At 38.5% G+C, this 21227-nt stretch overlaps 2 protein-coding genes across 5 annotated transcripts in view; one reads left to right on the top strand and one right to left on the bottom strand.

Moving 5' to 3' along the window:
• Odr4 (odr-4 GPCR localization factor homolog) overlaps positions 1-17297 on the bottom strand; it is a 34252-nt gene extending 16955 nt beyond the window's left edge. The window contains exons 1-9 of one of the 4 annotated variants that reach the window (XM_057770824.1): positions 17223-17297; positions 15444-15564; positions 12753-12887; positions 9832-9927; positions 7735-7841; positions 5728-5764; positions 4876-5016; positions 4120-4215; positions 2697-2762 (exon numbers count right to left, since the gene is read on the bottom strand). In XM_057770824.1, coding sequence (XP_057626807.1) covers positions 2697-2762; positions 4120-4215; positions 4876-5016; positions 5728-5764; positions 7735-7841; positions 9832-9927; positions 12753-12887; positions 15444-15542 — 777 coding nt within the window. In that variant the 5' untranslated portion in view covers positions 15543-15564; positions 17223-17297. Of the gene's footprint in view, positions 1-2696; positions 2763-4119; positions 4216-4875; positions 5017-5727; positions 5765-7734; positions 7842-9831; positions 9928-12752; positions 12888-14038; positions 14118-15443; positions 15567-17222 lie in introns of those variants that run through there. The other 3 variants (XM_057770822.1, XM_057770821.1, XM_057770823.1) reach the window with 3 other exon arrangements.
• A 142-nt stretch (positions 17298-17439) lies between these two features.
• The window catches only part of Tpr (translocated promoter region, nuclear basket protein), a 58173-nt gene continuing 54385 nt past the window's right edge, over positions 17440-21227 (top strand). Inside the window, exons 1-3 of the mRNA XM_057770989.1 lie at positions 17440-17615; positions 17955-18239; positions 19581-19685. Coding sequence (XP_057626972.1) covers positions 17594-17615; positions 17955-18239; positions 19581-19685 — 412 coding nt within the window. The 5' untranslated portion in view covers positions 17440-17593. The remainder of the gene's footprint in view (positions 17616-17954; positions 18240-19580; positions 19686-21227) is intronic.

Here is a 21227-nt window from a genome sequence, read left to right as displayed (position 1 = left end):
CAGACAGTTTAAATCTGATTGGCTTAACTGCCAAAACAAGGACAGCATGATAACACTGAAAGTACTTCTGAAGGCCTATGATCATGATGGAAAGAAAAAAATCAGGATTAAAACATCAGTATCAGTCCATCAGTCCCAGTCTCTTAAACTCAAATGTCTATCCTTGAAGTCATCTACCTGTTTCTTACAGTCTTTGCACATCCTCCTCTGTGGAGATCTGAGCCTTGTGAGGGTGCTCCAAAGTCTCTTGCTCGCTCAACACTGTACAACTGCAGGTCTCTGAGTTAAATGCCATCTACTGGGAGAAGCTCTTCTAATGAGGGTATAGACATATGTTATTAGGAGTCATTTTGTTGCTGTGTTGGCTTAGCAGAATAAATGTAGTAGGTTGTCCCCTAGGGTCAATGACCTATCTAGTCTCGGGTTCCTGGCCTCATTAATGATAATAGGTATGGTTCCATCTCATGAAGGAAGCCTTAAAAACAATTTTCTAAAAAAGTGGCTGAACAAGTGAGCACATCTTGCAAGCAAGTCATTATTGCAGAACGTGGGATTTACAGCACGAGATTTATGATTATTTTTCTCCTCCAGTAGCATAAATAGCACAAGGCAGGAGCACATATGAATTCAAAGAGGCTGTGATCGCATGCAGAAGATCTGAACACACTCAGGTCGAACAAAACACCAGTATAGTGCAGAGAAAGTGAGCACAAGTCCCACCTCTAGACAAAAAGCTATTTGCAATTGATAGGTGCTGGAAGAGGAAAAATCAGTTTTATTCAGTGGAACAACACTGGGTATATCAAACACACTCCACAATAGGGCCCATGCTCAGATGGCCGACACCATGAGGATTTATTTAATTATATGTGTGTGGGGTGTTTTGCTTGCATGTATGTTTGTGCACCACATGGGAGCCTGGTGCCCTTGGAGAGGGTGTTGAATTCCCTAGAACTAGAGTTACCAGATAGTTGTGAACCTCCACATTGGTGCTGAGAATTGAACTTTCTTGATCTTGATCTGCTGTAAGAGCAACCAGTGCTCCTAACTCCAGAGCCATCTCTCCAGTCCGAAACTCCATGGATTTTGTTTATGTGCTTGTTTGCTTGCAACTTTACACTTTTTTGGTTTCTTGAAACAAGATTTCTTTGTGTAGTTGTGGCTGTCCTAGAACTCACTTTGTAGATCAGGCTGGCCTTGAATTCACATAGACCTGCCTGCCTCCGTCTCCCGAGCTTTGGGACTAAAGGCATGTGCCACTGTACCTGGTTATTTTAAACTTTTAGGAGAGAGAAAAATTGTGAATTTGTGAAGAAACAGATCTGGAAAGTGTTGGGGTAGGGAAAGAACATGATCAAAATACACTGCATGAAATTCTCAAAGAATACATAAAAAACAAATTTAAAAAAATAGCACCAGTAACATCAAAAACCAGTTCTAAAAATGTAATTTATGTTGGGTGGTGGTGGCACACGCCTTTAATCCCAGCATTTAGGAGACAGGGGCAGGCGGATCTCAGTGAGTTTGAGGCCGGCCTGGTCTATAGAACGAGTTCCACGACAGTCAGGGCTAAACAGAGAAACCCGATCTCAAATCCTTCACCCCTAAAAGGTAAGTCCAGTAAAAATACAAGACAAAAAAAAAAGTACTGCTAAGTACTATGAAAAAACACTGGAAACTAGGGTAAGAAGCTTAAATCCAATGCCAAACTTAGCAATGCTTTATAGTTAAACACAGAGAAAAATGGGAAAGCATCTTTATGAACCAAATTTCCTCCACTCCCTCTTAGTTAAAAAACTGAAAATTCTGGTACTATTTCTGAGTTTCAAACTCTAGAATAATATTGAAATGAAATTTCTTATACTTCCTATAATCATGGTCTGTTCTTTGGGATAGCATGAGGCAATATTAAAATGGACAGCATTTAGAAGTAATTAGTAGTTTTAATTTAAGTGATTTTTATTTGATTGGTTTCTTCAATAGACCCCATTTTAAAAAATATTGAATTTCCATATAGATGTATAATTTTAAAATATACAGAAAAAAATGAAACTTGCTAATTAATACTCTGGAGATTTTTTAGATTTATTTTATGTGTATGAATGTTTTGCTTACATGTATATCTGTGCACCATGTGTTTATATAGTGTACTTGGAGGTCAGAGGAGGTAACTGGATTCCCTGGAACTGGAGTTATGGATGGTTGTGAGCCACAATGTGGGTGCTGGGAATCAAACCCATAATCTCGGCAAGGACAATAAATGCTCTGAAACACGGAGCCATTACACCAGACCCCTCTGGAGATTTTTTTTTTTAATCAAATTAGAGTATAAGATGAATACATACCTCAAATTAAGTACATGACAATTCTCCGTATATCAATACACATCTTCTTTTAAAAGTTTCTAAGAATTCTAAGTTTAATAATGAAATCAACAGCTCAAAATATTTAAATACATATGTACACATGCTTTTAAAACTGTTATTTACATGGAAATACTTTAATAGCCTTGAGACAAAAGGCTCAAAATGGTTAAATCAGAGCAATGCTTCTTGGGAGTAACCTTCTTATAACTGAATGCTTTATATAGTTTCATATCTTGCTACATTTTTTAATTAATACAATTATATTCCTAATTTTTCATTATGTTAGCTGAAATTACTTATTTTTAAATAAGTGGATTTAAAAATATTTACCAACTGTGTTAGCACTCGGACTTCAAAAGAATGAGCAGTTGCTTGAGTATTTCCTCTAGATTTTTTCTAAAAAATATAAAAGCCAGACTGTTAAGGTTATATACGAAAAATAAAGGATAATTTAGGAATTATTTTACTTTTTCTAAATACCAAGAAGAAAATACAATCTTAATTACTTTAATTTTGCTTTTGTAAAGACACACTATTATATACTCCAAATTAATCAACTAGTCTCTTAAAATTATTCCCTACTTTAATTCCTTCAGATTTGAGATCAGTAAATTATTTTCTGTAGGTCAAATTTACATTGTCACCTTACTCTGTAAATGAGCATTTTCTGAAACCATCAAGATCATTCATTTATATTACCATCTATTGACTGAGGTTTCTGTTCTGCCTGTTCCCACAGTTGTTCAGTCCCAAAGAAACACACAGAGGCTTACATTAATTATAAACTGGTTGGCCTATTAGCCCAGGCCTCTTATCAACTAATTCTTACATCGTAAATTAGCCTATTATTCTTGTCTATATTAGTCACATGGCTTGGTACCTTTTATCAGTGAGGCATTCTCATCTTGCTTGCTCTGTATGTAGCTTCCTCTGTGACAACTGCAGACTGACTCTTTTCTCTTCCCAGAATTCTCCTATCCTTGCCACCCCACCTCTACTTCCTGCCTGGTCGTCCTGCCTATACTTCCTGTCTGACTACTGGCCAATCAGTGTTTTATTAGAACAATACAATATAAGTGACAGGGTACAGACTATTGTCCCACAGCCAACCATCTGTGATGACTTTAGTGGGACAACAGGAGAGATGAACAGCTGAACTACAACATGTCTTCTAAAACCTAAAGATTTACTACGTGGCTTTTTTCCAGTTTGCAGATCTCTGCTTCACAAGAGAGATGACCTAAGCTTCTCTTTATTCAGGTCAAAGGTATTTGAGAAACCCTTATGGAGCCTTCCACATAGAGCTACAGATGGCAGAACACAAGATAGTTTTGAATAAGCTTTTACAATTTGGAGAGTAGGTAGGCTTTAGATGTAGATGACATTCCTAATTCCAGGATTCAGTACCTCAGTTACACCAGAAATAGCCTCTTCCTATCACTTTCTGAGAAAAACATTTGCCTTTTACTTTATAAGTCCCTGGAGTCCAGAATGATAGTGCTCACCTTCAGTCCCAGCACTTGGGGGACAGAGGCAGGCGGATCTTTGTGAGTTTGAGGTCAGTTTGGTCTATATAGTGAGATCGAGGACAGTCAAGGCTACACAGAAAACCTACATCAAAATAAATAAATGAAAAACGAAAGATCCAGAAATGAGTAAATGAAACCTGTTTTAATGAAGACAAGGACTAAAGATAAGGTTATTTTTCCTTAGAAACTTATTTCATAAATAAGATGATTCTCTCTGAACTCACCTGTCCTTCTAATAGATCACAATCTTCATCTTTAACTTGTCCATTAATCAAATAAACACCATTTTCTATTTGCTTGGCCCAGCGTACAAGTCCACTCTTAAAAACAACATGAAATCTTTCAGATGGAAAGTTATCTTAGTCAAGCCTATTTTACTATTCTCCACCTACTACACTGAATCTTGAGAATGTCAATAACATGGTGTTTAAATCCAGTATCACAGATTAAAAAGTCCTAATCTTTTAACTTCTTATACATATTTAATAAGTTTTCTGATCTTTTCCTAAAGTTTGTATCACAAACTCCAAAGTCTTATTAACAACATGGGCATAGAAATAACATCCAATAGCATCTATTATCTTTTCACAAGTAGAAAAATGAGCCTTGAGTAGCATTAAGCAGTATTAAAGAAGAAAAAATACACAGAAACAAAAAATGATGAAATACAAAGGAATAGAAAAATAAAGGCAAAACTAATCAGGGTCAAGACAAGGTCATTAGTAAATCTATGGACATAACTACACTCTACATGCTAACTAATACATACTTATTAAGTACCCACTATACTAAATATACTAGTATTATGACATTATTCATGCTAAAAAAATTTCCTAATCCAGCTAGAGTAACAAGCTCATTATACACATAACAACCATTTTAGTAGAGTACAAGTTTTAAGGATTATAAATATCACAACCAGATTAGCAGCAGAGAGTACATTCGGTAATCAAAGAAGAAAATATATTTTACTTGGATACCTTTGTATTTTTTTCCAGAGAATAACTGACAGAAGTAGCCGACAGTGGGATGTGGATATTAATGTGAACAGTACACTCTAGAGACAGCCAGGAGGTAGATACTCGATTTTGATACTTCCAATCTGCAGGTCTTGCTGAACTCTTTAACAGGGAGAAGGTAGAAAAACAAATCAAGATATGGTTTAGGTAAAATAATTTACCTAAATTAATAAAATAAGGTATAAAATCTATATATAACTTGAACAGGCTAACATCTTGGACTGTTGACTAAATTCCCTGATTTAAGGGAAAAAGAAATAAAGAAATGATCATGTGTTAATTTTAATAGTCTTTCATACAAGCTAGACAATCCTGACAACCTCCTGGGAGTAGGCTGATGGGTCAGAGAGTGCTGGGAACTCTACAAGGTGCCTGGGTACCAGCTTTCAGCCATGGCTTCCACAGCCCATCCTAAAGACTGCGTGCAGCGAATGCCCACCGAGCTGCCCCTCAGTATGGCTGTGCTCTCCTTGCTTCCTACACTGCTGAGTCATTTTCACATTGCTTTTAGGCAAATGCCAGTCTGGCTTCTGTACCACACAGGGCGCCATTTGACTAGGCACTGCAGTGACACAAAATCCTTAGTCACTTTTACCATCAGCGTCTCAAATGTAAGCCAGAGACTAAGAACAACAACAAACAAACAAACACAAAAAAAAACTACATGTGGTCATATACATTAAAAAGGACTGATGACACTGAAAATTACTAGAACTAAATATAAATAAAACTACATTTAAAAAAAGATGAATTTTGACTTTTAAAAGTAGCCTATAAAACAGAAAAAAATCTTTAAGGAGTAGTTTTTCTTACCTTTGGATCATGGACATCATAAGTTCGACAAGATAATCTTCACTAATTAAGGTCATAAATGACTCCAAAAGAATTCTTGATAACAAATTGTAATCCCAAAGCCAAAATGGTACTTATGAGTGCTTACAAATTATAATACTTCAGATGTTTAAAAGACATATACAGATATGTAGTGATATTTTATTTGTATTTTAATAAATAAAGCTTGCCTGAAGATCAGGTGGCAAAGTAAAGTCACTAGAGGCCAGGGAATGGTGGCACACACTTTTAATCCCAGGACTTTGGAGAAAGAGGCAGACAAATCTCTGTGAGTTCAAGACTACCCTGGACTATACAAGACTGATTCAGAAACAGATCCAGGTGGTGGTGACTCACACCTTTAATCCTAGTGTTTGGGAGTCACACACCTTTAATCCCAGCACTTGAGAGGTGGAGACAGAAGTGATATGGCTGGGGGCTGGAGAGATGGCTCAGAGGTTAAGAACACTGACTGTTCTTCCAAAGGTCCTGAGTTCAACTCCTAGCAACCACATGGTGGCTCACAACCATCTGTAATGGGGTCTGGTGCCCTCTTCTGGCCTGCAGGCATACACACACAGACAGAATATTGTATACATAATAATAAATAAATATAAAAAAAGAGAAAAAAAGAACTGATATGGCTGAGTGGAGAGAAGAATAAAAAGGGGAAGAGACAGGAACTCAGTGGAGTGTGAAGTCTGAGGTGTGGTGGATACACAGTGTAGTCTAGGCAGTCTGAGGATCACCCTTCAGTGTGAGCTTCGGTAGAGGTAAAAGGTCTCCCTAGTGGCTGGCTGCTCCGCTTCTCTGATCTTCAGCTTTAACCATGATATCTGTCTCTGGGTTTTTATTATTCATGTTACACATATATATATAGTTATGCATTTATATAAATGTTTGAGTGTTTATGTGTTATGTATATTATGTATATTTATGAATTGCTGACTGTAGTACGCCTGGTGCTTGCTTAAAAAGCAAACAAAATACAAATTCCCATCTGTTTGCAAATATTGCTAATCATAATAAATGGCAAGGAAGCGCCTGTGAGTCCTCATTCACACAAACTTTACACAGTCAGCATAAAGGAGTGCTGTTTCAGATGGGATCCAGTCCAGGAACATTTACTGGGTTGTGATACTTCCCAGGCAAGTGACATATACGTTAAATTTTCCACAGGAAAAGTCTATTTTTAATCTTGCCTTCTCCAAGACTTCATTTAGTGGGTTCTTGGATCGTGTCTCTTCTTTAGTGACCATCTATCCTGGGGAGTTATAGAGGAGAGAGTCCAAGGAGGTCACTTGTCCATGGCAAAGGCATAAGAATTCCTACACTGTCCAGCTCAATTATGGATACTTCAAATCGCACATTTTAACTATAAAAATCAAAGATGAAAATTATATTTGTTTGGTTTGGTTTGGTTTTGCTTTTCATGACAGGGTTTCTCTTGAGTCAGTCCTGGAACTTGTTCTGTAGACTAACCAGGTTGGCCTTCAACTCACAGAGATCCACCTGCCTCGACCTTCTGAGTGCTGGGATTAAAGGCATACGCTACCAGTGTCTGGCTAAAATTATATTAACATAGCAAAAACATTATATGCCTAAATTTATCTCTGAAAGGAACCTACAGTACAAAAATATACATGGTATAAGCTGGCAAAGAATTCAGAATCCTAAGTCCTTTCTCTCTATCAAACTCTATAATTCAGCACATGACCTGTAGCCATTATTATTATTATTAACATTATTACTGGCAGCCCTAATCATAACAATGTGTTCTTTACAAACTTAATAGTCTTTTCCCAAAAGGATGGTTTAAACAAACGTTTAAGGAAAGAACTGTAGGCTGTGATTTGCATGGCATATCAGGGAGAGGAGGAAAAAGCATGGCCATTGCAGTGTGCATGTGGATGGTGTGGGCTACTCAGCAACACGAGTACTGTGGCTAGAGCCATAGACATTAACCGTAAACACCCAAAGAAAAGATACTTTTTTGTAGAAGAACATATGTGAAGTATCACTCGTTCTGAGACCTCTTCCTCTGTGACATTCCACAGTCTTTTTCTATTCATAGATTTTTCCACAGAAAATATTAGCTGAAAGACAGAGAAATAGACATGAATTCATCACAAAATGAAAACTGTGGAAAAAGGCAATGACAATTCCTAATTTTCAGAATTTCATGGACTATATCATGATACACTAACCATTTGTGATTTCACAAAAGGACTCACATAAAAATTGAGTTTTAAGAAAAAACATAATTTCCTATAATTAATAATTAACTGGACATGATAAATTTTAGGCAACTAGCATTTATATAAAATATAGAACATAAGCTTTATTTTTGTTATAATAAGTGATTTTTCTAACCATAAAAATAAAACATGTTGCCTGGTTAGCATTTCTTATTTAAATTTCACAAAAAAATGAAAGCAGTAAAAAACTAGGAGAAAAAAATCAGAACAGTGACAGAAATTTGTGTCAGAAATGTTAACTATAAAACCTGGACTTGGGATTAGTTTAGAGGGTCATGAATGTGGCTCTAAGCTTTCTTCCAACAATGTGTACAGAGATCTAATTTGTCACCTAATTCTTATGGTCTATAAGCTGGAAACAACTGGTCAGAAGGTACATGCCCTTCCTGACAATATCAAAAGAAACTACTCCACAAAATACAATATTATATAATGACCAAAATTATTGGCAATAAACAACACATTTTACAAAATTATTTCTTGTAGTATCTCTTGAGACACCATTTCTTTCCGATGTTTATTTTCAATCTGAGACTGAAATTGTGTCTCATTGTGTAGGCACGGCTGTCTGTGAAGAGAGCACAGAGAACACACACAGGAAACTCTCCTAGGGAACCGTGCCATCCACAATGGGCTGAGGCTTTACACAGCAATCAAGACAATCTCCCACAGACATGCTCACAGGCCAGTCTGGTCCTGAGGACTCCTCATTAAGACCACTTCCCTGGTGATTCTAGGTTCAGAGTGAAAACTAACTAGCACATGCATAGAGATTCAAAATGTATTCCAAACTGTCAAAAATGATGAGCATCAGGGAAAAAAAACGAATGGAAAACATGCCGGGAGGAATATATTCTCTCTTCCTAGGTACAACATATCACCCATGTAAACTGTCTGAAGCAGAGGTTACAACAGTGGAGGTGTCTACAGCGCCTACAGATTGCTTTTTTAAATGGCCCCCAGCTACCAGTTTTGTTCTTCTGAATGGTATAAGGTTCCTCTTGCTCGCAAGGTGAGATACACTCATGAAAGTATATGTAAAGATATGAATGCTTCCTGAAGACTACTTTAGGTTTGAGTTTAAGAGAAAACAGCTTGGGACTTTTGCATTTAGTTTTGGATTGATTACACTACCTGGTTTTCTGATGTAGTAGCAAAACAAAAAAATATGAGAAGCAGGATATGCACCCCTTCCAGGAATAAAGAATAAACATATATTTAATATTTATATATTAGCCTCAGAACGCCAAAAGATGTGACTAGCATAACTTGATATTACTACAATCGCTTCCTCCTAAGTCAAGGGTCAATAAGAAAACTGCTATTGCACAAGAAAAACAGTTAAACCATTTTAACTTGTTGTATAACATTATGATATCATCTTTTGAAAAACTGTTTTGAGGGCCAATTAGATGGCTCAGCAGGTAAAGGCATTTGATGTGGAAGCCTGACAGCCTGAATTCAAGCCCTGGGAGCCATGAAAAGACAGAAGGAAAGAAGAACTGAGTCTACAAAGTTGTCATTGTCCTCTGACCTCCACAAGTTCACCAAGGTGGGTGCATGACCCCACCACCACCACCATATATACATGTTTAATAAACAAACCTTAAAAAATATTTTAAAATATATAGCTTTGATTAGAAAAATATTTAGATTCATTACACACAAGATCTGCAAATAAATGGATAGAAAATGCCATTTCTACAAATTGCAGCATAAAGAATTAATGGAACACTAATACATGCATGCTCAAGATCAATACACATGCATATAATAAAATAATATGTAACTTTTATCTCATTAAGAGTGTATGTTACATGGGACTTACTCTGCGCAGGGCATTTTGAAAATCATCTGCTAGTTCTAAAGTTGTAATAATAAATATTCCAAGAACCACAAGTCCTCCAGGGAGCATTCTGGATACCTAAAGATAAAATACAGTATCAGCTATCATAAGCATGCTAGTCTTTTCTATTTGATATGGTAAACATTAAATCAGCAAATATTTATCCAGGACCAACTATCCATATAGACTCTAGGTAGAGGCCACTGAAGAACTAGAGTGTTACTATATACATAACCCTTCCCAGAGCCCCCTCAACTTTATATCTTAAGTCACTTTAACAACCTGTTTTAGGTGTATCAACATATAGACAGACCTTTTCTCCTAAGACTTGTAAAGTGAATTTTTTTCAATGGTCTTCCAACTATCTACAAAATAAATATTTTACCTTAGACTGCCATTGTAATCTTTCCAGAATCTGGCCGATCTGATATTCAGAGACACAGCTGATCTACTTTCTCTGAAATAGTCAAGCATCAGTCAAAACTCCTTCCCATTGACCACACATTGGCTTTTTAACTCCTATGCCTTTCCTCAGGCTGTTTCCTAAGCATAAACTGACTGCTCTTCTACTCTCAAGATCACTGCAAAGTCACCTTGAGGAGCTGTCTTCCCAGTATGCCCAGCTTCCCTAAGAACCACACAGTCTTGCATCTATCTAATCTGCCCTCTGTTTGTATGTTCCCTTCACTTGATGGGGCTAGTTTTTAAAACTGCGTGTGCTTTTCTCTGCCAGCCAAGTTCCCAGCTACAAAGATTGCTTTTGCTAGCTTTCATAGACTATGGTATAAGCAAACAATCACAAAGTTAAATGTTAGAAAATTAGATATTAAAGCATCATTTCTACTACATCTGTATTATTTCAACTCATGATTCCCTCTGATTCATAAATCTGATTTAATCAGTATGACAAATGTGACGAAGTTTTCATATTTATCATGGGGAACCCATGCGGTTTTAAAAATATACAGTTAACTCTTTCTAGAGGTAAAAATATTAATTTACTATTATAAATTCACGCATATTCTCTCCACATGTATTTGTATGTAAATTATATAGAACACAGAAAACTTAATAGGGAGTAATTCAATAGGGAGTGGGGGTAGCTCAGTGGTTAAAGCACTTGCTGCACAAGCAAAACGATCAGCGTTCAAATCCCAAGAACCCATGTAAATGCTGGGTAGGCACGGCAGCTAGCCTGCAATTCCATCCTCTGAGAGTGAAGACAAGGGATTTCCTAGAGCAACATGGTCAGCAAGACAAGCTGTATTAGTGGGCTCCAAGCTTGACTGAGACTCTGACTCAAAAGAGTAACGTGGCAGAGTGATTGAGAAAGGTTACTGATATAAGCCTCAAGCCCCCACTATTATACACATGTGCACACACATACACAGCATGCATGCACACTACAAACACATGAAGAAAAAAATTATAAAAAACAAAAACCAAATATAGAATTGCAAGTTATTTATATATAGAATTAAAGTAACACATATAATAGAATTAAAATAGAATTAAAGTAATACCTTCTTTAAAAGACAACAGTCTTACTTCTTGGAATTGTTTATACTATTCTTCCATCACAAATATAAAGACATTTGTTTATCTTAGAGGTTTATAAGTTGAAAAAGAAATATAATAATTCAACTTTTATCTTACTCTAATCATCTTTACTAATATTTATTCTATACCACAACTCATTCAAGAAATATTTCAAGTGAATTAGCATATTTATTGCTTTTTCAACAACCCTAAAGCCATTTCCTTCTCTCATAACAGTAAAATTGTCCTCACAAACGCTCAAGGTCAAAATCTTGGCCATCTTTTGCATTTTCTCTTCTAAACCTCTTTATTCTCAATCTACTGGTCACTGAATAGTCATGATTCTAGCTCTTTCCCTGAAGTTGTTAAGGAAATTTAAGCCAATTTATCCATGCATTTTTTATCTAGTATTTTACAATAGTATTTTACTCATATTATTAACCATGGAAATGCTGCAAGCTCTTAGATTACAGCCATAAACACAAGAAACAACTCGTACCCTCGCAAAGCTCAGAATCTAGTTTGGGCTCAGCCCCTCACTGGTTTGGACTACTGCTTTTGCTGTCGTTTCTCTTCTGTCTCCAGGATCTACACTCCACTAATACTGTGCCAATACTAATGTTATCTTATACATTACTGGCAAATAAGTCACTTTAATTCTTTTAAAATACAGGGTTATAAAGACTTACCACTGGATTTTTAATATAATACTTTTATTAGTACTAAGAGATTTTACACAATGTACTTTGATCATATTTATCCCCCACTCTTCCCAGATCCAGCCCACATCCTATGCTTTTAACTTCATGTCTTTTCTTTTTTTTAATAACTCCATGAGTCCTATTTGTGCTGCCCATATACTCACAGGTGTGGGGCCATGTAGTGGAGCCTGATTGATCTACTGGTGGCCACACATACTTTCTTAAGGCCACGTCCTTTAAAAAGGACCATGACTCTCCCTATCCATACCACTGAACTTTTGTTTACCAAGTATACGTCTTTTAATTATATTCCAAAGCCACCCATAAACAAGCCTTGTATTTAATTACAAATTTAATTACATGCACTGTGTTTCAGCTATACTCAATTGCCCAGCTGCTTGCTATTTTCCTAGTATTGTATCTTCGTGTCTCTCACCCACACTTACACTCTTCTGCCTTATTGAATGTGTTCTTTGACTTGTTCAATAAACAAAGGTCTAAGAGTCATCATGTTTAAAGCCTTCTGTAAAATTGTTTTGAATGCAACTATTGGCATGCATTTAAGAAAGAATACTGTAAAATTCCAGCCTAGCAACCCAGGAAGCATTTGTTACTCTTGTTACTCAATTGAATACAAACATCTATGTGGCGAGACAATTTTACCTGGCTGGCATGTTCTGTGGCCCATTCTTCATCCAAGGTATCCAACTTAGCTTTGGAATGCTTGAGATTCTCATTGTGTTCCTCTTTGGGTGGTGTTCTAGTGGCAAGAATCACATAATCCTTTTGTGAAGAACACTTTAAAAACAAATTGTAAAAGCTTATTATAGTTATCTGATTGAAGAACTAGATATCTATTGCAAAAATTAAACAGTATTTCAGCAATTTAAACTGTTAATACTCATATTATTATGGAAGCTATACTAGTGCAATATAGCTCTCATATGCTGTTAATCTTTAATGTATGTAATAGCAACCTATTATTTACTTGAAGATCCTCAATATAAGTAATAGGGTGGTGTTTAAAGATGATTCTGGAACTGTGGATGTAGCTCAGTTGGTACAGTGATTGCCTGGCATTCAGAAGGGCCTAGTATCATCAGTGCCACATAAACCAGGATGATGGCATACACACGTATCCAGCACACTCAGGAAGGGGGGGAGAACCACAAGTTCAAGGGCATCTCTGTTGTTGCTGAACATGTAAATGAAATGACATAATTAAAATGTAATATGCTTAGTCACTACTTCAATTATTTTATCTATTTTCTCTGTAATTTCAATGGATTGGATGTTTAACAAATATAAAAGTTCATAGTTCAAAGTAAATAAATAAATTTACATAGATGTATCAAGAGAACAACAGAGGGGATTTGAAACAAAATTCAAAGGGTTCCAAACTCCAGGTTCTTCATTTTTAACAGCATTTAAATGGTAACCAAAAGAGAAAAATCTAAAAATAAATTTAAGGACTAGAAGAAATCTCAGCTTCACTACGGCATGGTTCCCAAGTTAGCTAATAAGGCTCATAATGTAGCTAAAGTGGCATATTATCTCCAAATAGGACCTAAAACTCCCTAGAGATCATTAGCATCACCTTGATATAAGTATTATAGCATGGTTAAGACACGTCTCTTAGGGCTGGAGAGATGGCTCAGTGGTCAGAATGAGTATTCTCTTGCAGAAGACCAGACTGAGTTCCCAGCAACCACATCTGGTGATTTGCAACAGCCTATAACTCCAGCTTGAAGGACTCCAACCCCTCTGGGTCCCTCGGGCATCTGCACTCACGTAAGCATGTGCCTTTATGCACACACACACTGAAGAAAATCATAAAATAAAATGTAAAAATATCTGTATCTTTCTTTTTAAGTATGCCATGCCCCACCCCTTCTCTCTTTTTGTTTTGGAATTGGGTTTTACACAGCCTAGGCTGGCCTCAAACTCACTATGTAGCCAAGACTGATCCTTCTGCCTCCGCCTTCCAAGCCTGACACAGAGGCGTCGCTTCTTTCATAAGATGTTGAACTTTGAAAAGAAAGAGAAACTGAGATTTAGAGTAGGAAAAAGGCAAGCTTGAGAAGACAGAGGAGAACAAAAATGAGCTCTGGAATCAAAGGAAGAGAAAGAAAGCCACAAATGAAGAAATAACGGCAGTATGGAGCTGGATATAGTGGTTCCCGTGTATAGTGAGAATGGTAAGTTCAAGGTTAGTTTGGGTTCCATAGTAAAATGGCCTGTTTAAGAGGTGTTGAGTGAGGCAGGAGATTTAGCCTGGGACCCTATGTCATTTGAGTCATTGCTCACCTGCCCCTCTTATACTTGGTAGCCTGGTTCCTTCACCTGAAGGAACCATGTACAAACACCTCTCTCCTAACAGCCTCACCCCAAGGCTCTACCTGTACTGGAACACACTTCTTCCATCTCCAAGGAACAGTACAGACCTCCCTGTCCTTGGTAGTAATCACATTAGACAGTTTCAGTATACAAGTGTATTCCCAACATATCTGGTAAGAGGAAATGTCTGACCAGCCTAAAATGATTTTAGGTGCATGTGCAGTTAAACAAACTGCCTGTCAAGTGAACTCTTACAGAAAAAAAAATCGTATGCCTATGAATTAATTTAAATTTAATTAAATCAGGTTTTAATTATGGTGAGAGGCATGTATATTAGGGAAAATTATGTTATTATTATTATGTATGTAACCTAGCAATTAAAATAGACAATTAATCAAACTATATTCTTAGAAGCCAGCATCTCCTTCTTTTGAACCCCATAAAACTAAGCCACAAATAGTATTTCAGACACTTAAGTACTCTCAGTCATGTGGCCTGCAGTGAATCTGGACTTCCACTTTGTTCCTTATGAAGTTACCTTGCCACATTTGCAAACTGGTGAGTCTCTCTTTTCAATTATTTGGATAAGAGGCCAAGAACCTGGAAAGAACCGATCCTGACTTTGACCATGCTGACAACCACCAGGAACACTAGGGCAGAAACCCGGGACCTTATTTATGTATGTTGGGCACGTACCAACTGAGCTATGTATCCAGTCCAAAACAGAAATAAATATAAGCAAAATATGAATAATCTGGTCAGTGAAGAGTTAAATTGTGCCATTTGGACATTATAAGTTACTTTCAGTGTTCCAAAGGGAATATGATCATACTTATTCAAACAACAGCCAGGTTTCCTCCTTTCAAATGTTAACTCAAAGATCCATTTTGGGCTACCTTTTTCAGATTTATGTTCCTTCCATATACAACCTTGAATTTATTATTAAATGGCATACTTAATTTTAATTAATGAGTAATTTATTTTCATCAATATGCAGAGTAACAGACACATACATACCTGTCCTATCAAAAGACCAGAGACAAAAGATTTCCCCTGGAGACTGATGCTTGAAATATATTGGCCAACACTCTCTTCTACAATGTAGGTTCTTCCCATTATTGGCAGCCAATTCAGTAGCCTAAATTACAAGAAATAAAGTTTGTATTTTGGGGAAAAAATTAATTTTTGATGTTTTAGCATGGGCAGATGGGTAATAAAGCAAAAAAAAAAGTATAATCCTGACAATTGCCCTATGTCTTGTAGTGATTATTTTCTAAATAATCTTTTTTATACAATCGAAATGAAGCTTTGGAATTCTGAATACAGTGCTGTGAGAAACAACTCCCTGGGGGCTGAAGAGATGGCTCACCGCTTGCTGCTTTTCCAGAGGGCCTGAGTTCAGCTCCTGGTACCCAAGTTCAGTGGAGCACAAATGCCTGTAACTCCAGCTCTAGGAAATCTGAGTCCTCCCTCTGGAGTCTGCACACGTGTAGCATTCTCACACAGACATCCATACCAAATAAAAATCATAATAATAAATTTAAAAAGGACAGACTCCAGAGGCTTTCTGTGCTTCTTTTAAGGCAGGGTTTCACTATTTCGATCCGATTGACTTGGAACTCACTTTATAGCCTTGGCTGGCCTCCTCAACTCCTGCTTCAGATCTGCCTCAGCCTCTGGAGGCTGGAATTTCTAGAATATGAACGATGAATTTCTGATTACTTCACTAAGAGGTAAAGAGATTCAAATTTATTTTCCCAATATATATTGTAAAATTACTTTCTAGAAATTGTGCTCGGCGGGAAAGCACAAAGGTGAATAATGACTGCTGGCAAGAGGCTCACTGAACAGCCACCTAAGTAGAAAGTAATGCAGCAACGGCAACCATCTATACAGCTTCCATTATTCTAAGTACTTTACCGGCACTGACACTTAATACATAACCCCGCGAGGCCAAGTATTATTATAGTCGTCTCCATTTTATACATAAAGAAACCAAAAGAAGAAAATGTTAAATAACTCCTCCAAATGACAAAACTGGCGCGTGGGAAAGGCGGGATTCAGGCTCTGACACTCTGTTTTGCTCACACCAACAGTGCATACTGTCCTTCACTTAAATCACTGCAAAGGAGAGCTCCTGTTCACTCCGTCAGTTTGTGAATGAAAACTAATATAATATCCGTACTAACTTAGTCCCTCCCACCCCCATCATTGAAACAGGGTCTGACTACCCAGGCGCAAGGGAATTAACACTCTCCTGCCTCTTACTCCAGGCTGCTGAGATCACAGACATGTGCTAGGCCCTATTTTCAATCAAGAGTCAATAATAAATTCTTCCAGAAATATAACCAGGTATGAAACAAAGTATATACTCAATGTGCTGAAACACGACCTGGAAACAATCACGGTTCTGTTATTGTGGCAAGAATTTTAAATTGTGGCAATTGTTTTAAAACATTTTCGTATAAAAATACCAACATCATACATTTTTTTCCTGCAGTGTCATCTTAATACATAAACTACATTCAAACTCTTCTTGGTTTCTTTTTTCTAAAATATTAGCTGGACTACTACTTAAATTAGCATTGATCAGGGTCTGCAACCCCCAAAAGCAGGTTTGTACGAGGTTTGACAGGAGCTAGACTCCGCAGAACTGGCCGTCGATGTGCACCAGAGTGGCTGTCCATATGTTTCCTACACTATGGCTATTACACATATCCACATAGCCTTTCCTTTCGCCCCTTGAAGAGGAGGTTGTTGGTGCCCCAGTGCACACACATTCGTAGGCCGACTCACTTGTTCTCAGAATGTGCACACGTGGCCAACAAATCCCTCGAACCTTCTGTCAGCAAGAGAATTCGGGTGAGAGTAGCTGCCTTCAAGGGTCAGATGCCACCAGGTCCCGTTTCTACAGCCAATGAACTCATCAGAGAGCGACTGCAGACGCTCCACTTCCCTTTCCAAACTAGGGCACCGGCGGGCGCAGCTTGATGACGCAGACCGCTCGCACCCATAACCGCGCTCTTCTACCCCAAAGCGAGCGTGGTCTGTACCCCGCCCCCTCCGGGGCACCCCAGAGAGCGTGGCGGTGGCCCGGAGCCTGTGGATCTGCCTTGCCGTGACCCTCTAGTGCCCTGGTTTCTAGAAGCGGCCACCGAGGAGTACCCATGGCATCCCGGGGTTTTGACGGTAAGGTCGCCTTGCACCTCAGGGAAGGACGAGGGTGGCTGAGCACGTCTGTAGCGCCACCGCGCGGACACTCGCCACAGCCGAACGAGGAGAGCCGGGGGCGGGGAGAAAGAAGGAAGCGGAACGGGAGGCGCGGGACTGAGCTCGCCGAAGCGAGGGAGAGAAATACTACATTTCCCTTGGAGCCTTTGGGTCTGGAAGCGGGTGAAAGCAAAGGCCCGGTCGGAGGCCCGCTGTGAACTCGCATTCCCAGCGTGCCTAGCTTCCGGCGTCTGCGTGCGCAGCGAGGGCGCGGCGGTGCGGCCCCTGCTGCGTCTAACGCGGGACTCTATTTCCCAGGGTCCCGCCGCGGGAGTCTCCGGCGGGCAGGCGCGAGGGAGGCGGCGAGCGAGGCTGGAGACGGCGGGGCTCAGGCTCCGGGCTTCCGCGCTTCGCCTTGCTCCTTCGTTTCTCCCTCGGCCCCTGCTGCCGACATGGCGGCGGTGCTGCAGCAAGTGCTGGAGCGCTCGGAGCTGAACAAGCTGCCTAAGTCGACCCAGAACAAACTTGAGAAGTTCCTGGCTGATCAGCAGTCCGAGATCGACGGCCTGAAGGGGCGGCATGAGAGATTTAAGGTGGAGAGCGGTAAGTGCTCAGCTCTTAGAGCTCTGGTGTCGGAGCTGTGGCTCGACCTTCCCCTTTACCCGCTTGCACTCTGCGAGATGTGCAGGTAGCATCACGCAGGCTCCGTATGCAATGTAGGCCTCCTCTTTTTTCCTCGCTCTAATTAAAAAGAAAAAAGAAAGAAAAGAACGCAAAGGAGCGATCCCTCCTCCCAGATCTAAATCCGCCTTCTCGTCTTTTGTAGGAACTCTTAACTTGGGCTCAAAGACAGACTGTGGAGAATTTTGGACAATTTACACAATAGGTCTATGCAACCGTAATCTGATTTGGTTTTGTTGTTCTTAAAATGACAGTAATTCCTATTTTCTACCCACCTGGATTTATAGACCATTGCCAACCTCACCTCTTCAGTGCCTTGTTCCTTAGTGTATGTGTCACCCTGTGGTCTCATAAAGAAGTAGATAGTCACAAAAAGGAATTTGGATGCAAAAGACATCCCTAGAAAAAGCAGTGAAATTGCACTAAATGAGTTGTATATATTGTGTTTACCTCAGAAAGATGGAGATTGATAGAAAATATATACAGATCTATTTATACATCCTTGTAGTCGCTTTCATATAAGTTGTGGATTTTCGTATTAGAAAGTTGTGGGTTGTGATTTGAAGAGCCTTGATGTAAAGGTAACAATAATTACTCATAATAAAATAGGATTTTTCTTGTCACGTGTTTTGGTTCACCGTTAATATAGGAAATTGGTGTTGTATTTTGGTAGAAATTTTCATCTGAATTAATTTTCACATGTAGTTATCAAGCAAAGTTGCTAATTTATACAGTTAATTGACGAATATAAATGATTTACATAATACACTGTATTGTTTATTAATTTACACAGTAAATATTGAGTGATTTATATGTTCCAATACTGGGACGAAGTAAACACAATTTCTTTTTGTGCGAAGTCTGCAGGTTTATTTTTACTGAAATTTTAGCAAGTAGTATTTTAATTATGATGCATGAAACCTTTTAAAACTTCAGTTTTTAATTAAAAAAATTCAACTTAGTAAGTACTTATTTTTAAATGTTTAGCAATCTCTGGAGGTCTGGAGAAAATATCAGGATACAACATTGTTGCCCGCTTCAAAGAAATTAATTTATGAATCTCCTTTTAGGCATTATTGTCTTTTGTTATATGCCAGTTGAAAATGTTGGGAAAGTCCTTTTCAGCGCTAAATTTACTTATTGAGATTAGATTTTTCCCATGTTGTATCTTAAGTTTTGCCGTCAAATAGTGCTATAAAAGTACTGCTTTGGGCGGCCTGTGTGCTTGACCTTACTCTTAGTGTTTGGACTTGTCTTTTGTAGAACAACAGTACTTTGAGATAGAGAAGAGGTTGTCCCAGAGTCAGGAGAGGCTTGTGAATGAAACCCGTGAGTGTCAGAACTTGCGACTGGAGCTTGAGAAGTTAAGTAAGTATTAAATGATATCTTTATAACTGTTCTTGGGTGTTCAGTTTGTATAGCATCACATAGGCAGGGAGCCTGCCCCACCTGGAAACAGGTTTTGCAGGCAGCAAAGCCCAAAACAGGGTCACAAACAAGGTAAAGACACACCCAGCTCCCCTGACTTCCAAAGGCAGACTGACCACTGCCACATCTCATAAGTTCTGTATTAATTTCCTCATTCTAAATGTCCTTGGGGCCTTCCAAACGTCTGCCTCCATCCAGACCACAAACACAGGTGTTTTTAGTCTAATTTGATGATAAGAGACTTTGGGCTCACACCTCTCCCAGTACTCCCTCACAAAGAATCTTATGAAGACCTACTTAGCTGTCTCTGAGAGAGCTGCAGCTTTGCTTCATACCTGAGGATTACTGAAGACTTCAACTCTGTGTCTTTCTAGCTCCTTCTCCCTCTCTCCCTAAAACTAACACGTTGTTCTTTGTGGGCGTTGGCTAACATGTAATATGAGAAAATGCTCTGTGGGCATTGCAGTTTGTATTCATAGACCTGACAAAGACATAGGTTGTCCCAGCCAGGAGCATGATTTCTAATTCTGACTTTGATATTAAAAGTGGTTTCACTACATACACTATCATGCAGTCTTTTTTAAAAGGATGAAAATTACCACATGTGTGTCTATTTCCATAGTTTTGCATCAGAGGTACTTTTGATAGTGTTTGAAATAGCTAAAATGTGTCCCTAAAGGTTAAAATAGTGATTTGCTTTCCTGTTGAAAATTCAAATCTTTTTTTTTTTTTTTTTTTTTTTGGTTTTTCGAGACAGGGTTTCTCTGTGGTTTTGGATCCTGTCCTGGAACTAGCTCTTGTAGACCAGGCTGGTCTCGAACTCACAGAGATCCTCCTGCCTCTGCCTCCCGAGTGCTGGGATTAAAGGCATGCGCCACCACTGCCCGGCTGAAAATTCAAATCTTGATTTCATTATACTGTTACAACATTTATAACTACTACTTCCATCATATTTCTTCTTGCAGTGCTGAGGTATTGAGAGTGACCTTAGTTACAGGTTATAGAGGATGCTGCATTGTGTACTGTTAGAACATTCCAAACTACAAGTCCCATCATATTTCTCTAGTTATTAAGAGTGATCTTAGAGTCTATAGAGGATGCTGCAATGTGTACTTTGCTTATGACAGAAGAAACTTGAGGAAAAGCCTTATAAAGGCCTTTAAATATAGTTTGATTTGATTTGATTTCATAGACAAAGAACACAAGAATCTTATAATCAAGTGATTAAATAGATTTCGTGTTTTCTCTGGCAGTTTGGTTTTTGATTTCTTCAGCAACTTTTGATAAACTAACACTTAAAGATGTGCATTTCAGCCGGGCGGTGGTGGCGCACGCCTTTAATCCCAGCACTCGGGAGGCAGAGGCAGGCGGATCTCTGTGAGTTCGAGACCAGCCTGGTCTACAAGAGCTAGTTCCAGGACAGGCTCCAAAACCACAGAGAAACCCTGTCTCGAAAAAAAAAAAAAAAAAAAAAAAAAAGAT

The sequence above is a fragment of the Chionomys nivalis genome, chromosome 5 (genome assembly GCF_950005125.1).
Source record: "Chionomys nivalis chromosome 5, mChiNiv1.1, whole genome shotgun sequence".
NCBI lineage: Eukaryota > Metazoa > Chordata > Mammalia > Rodentia > Cricetidae > Chionomys > Chionomys nivalis.
This window is presented reverse-complemented; position numbering and strand designations above follow the sequence as displayed.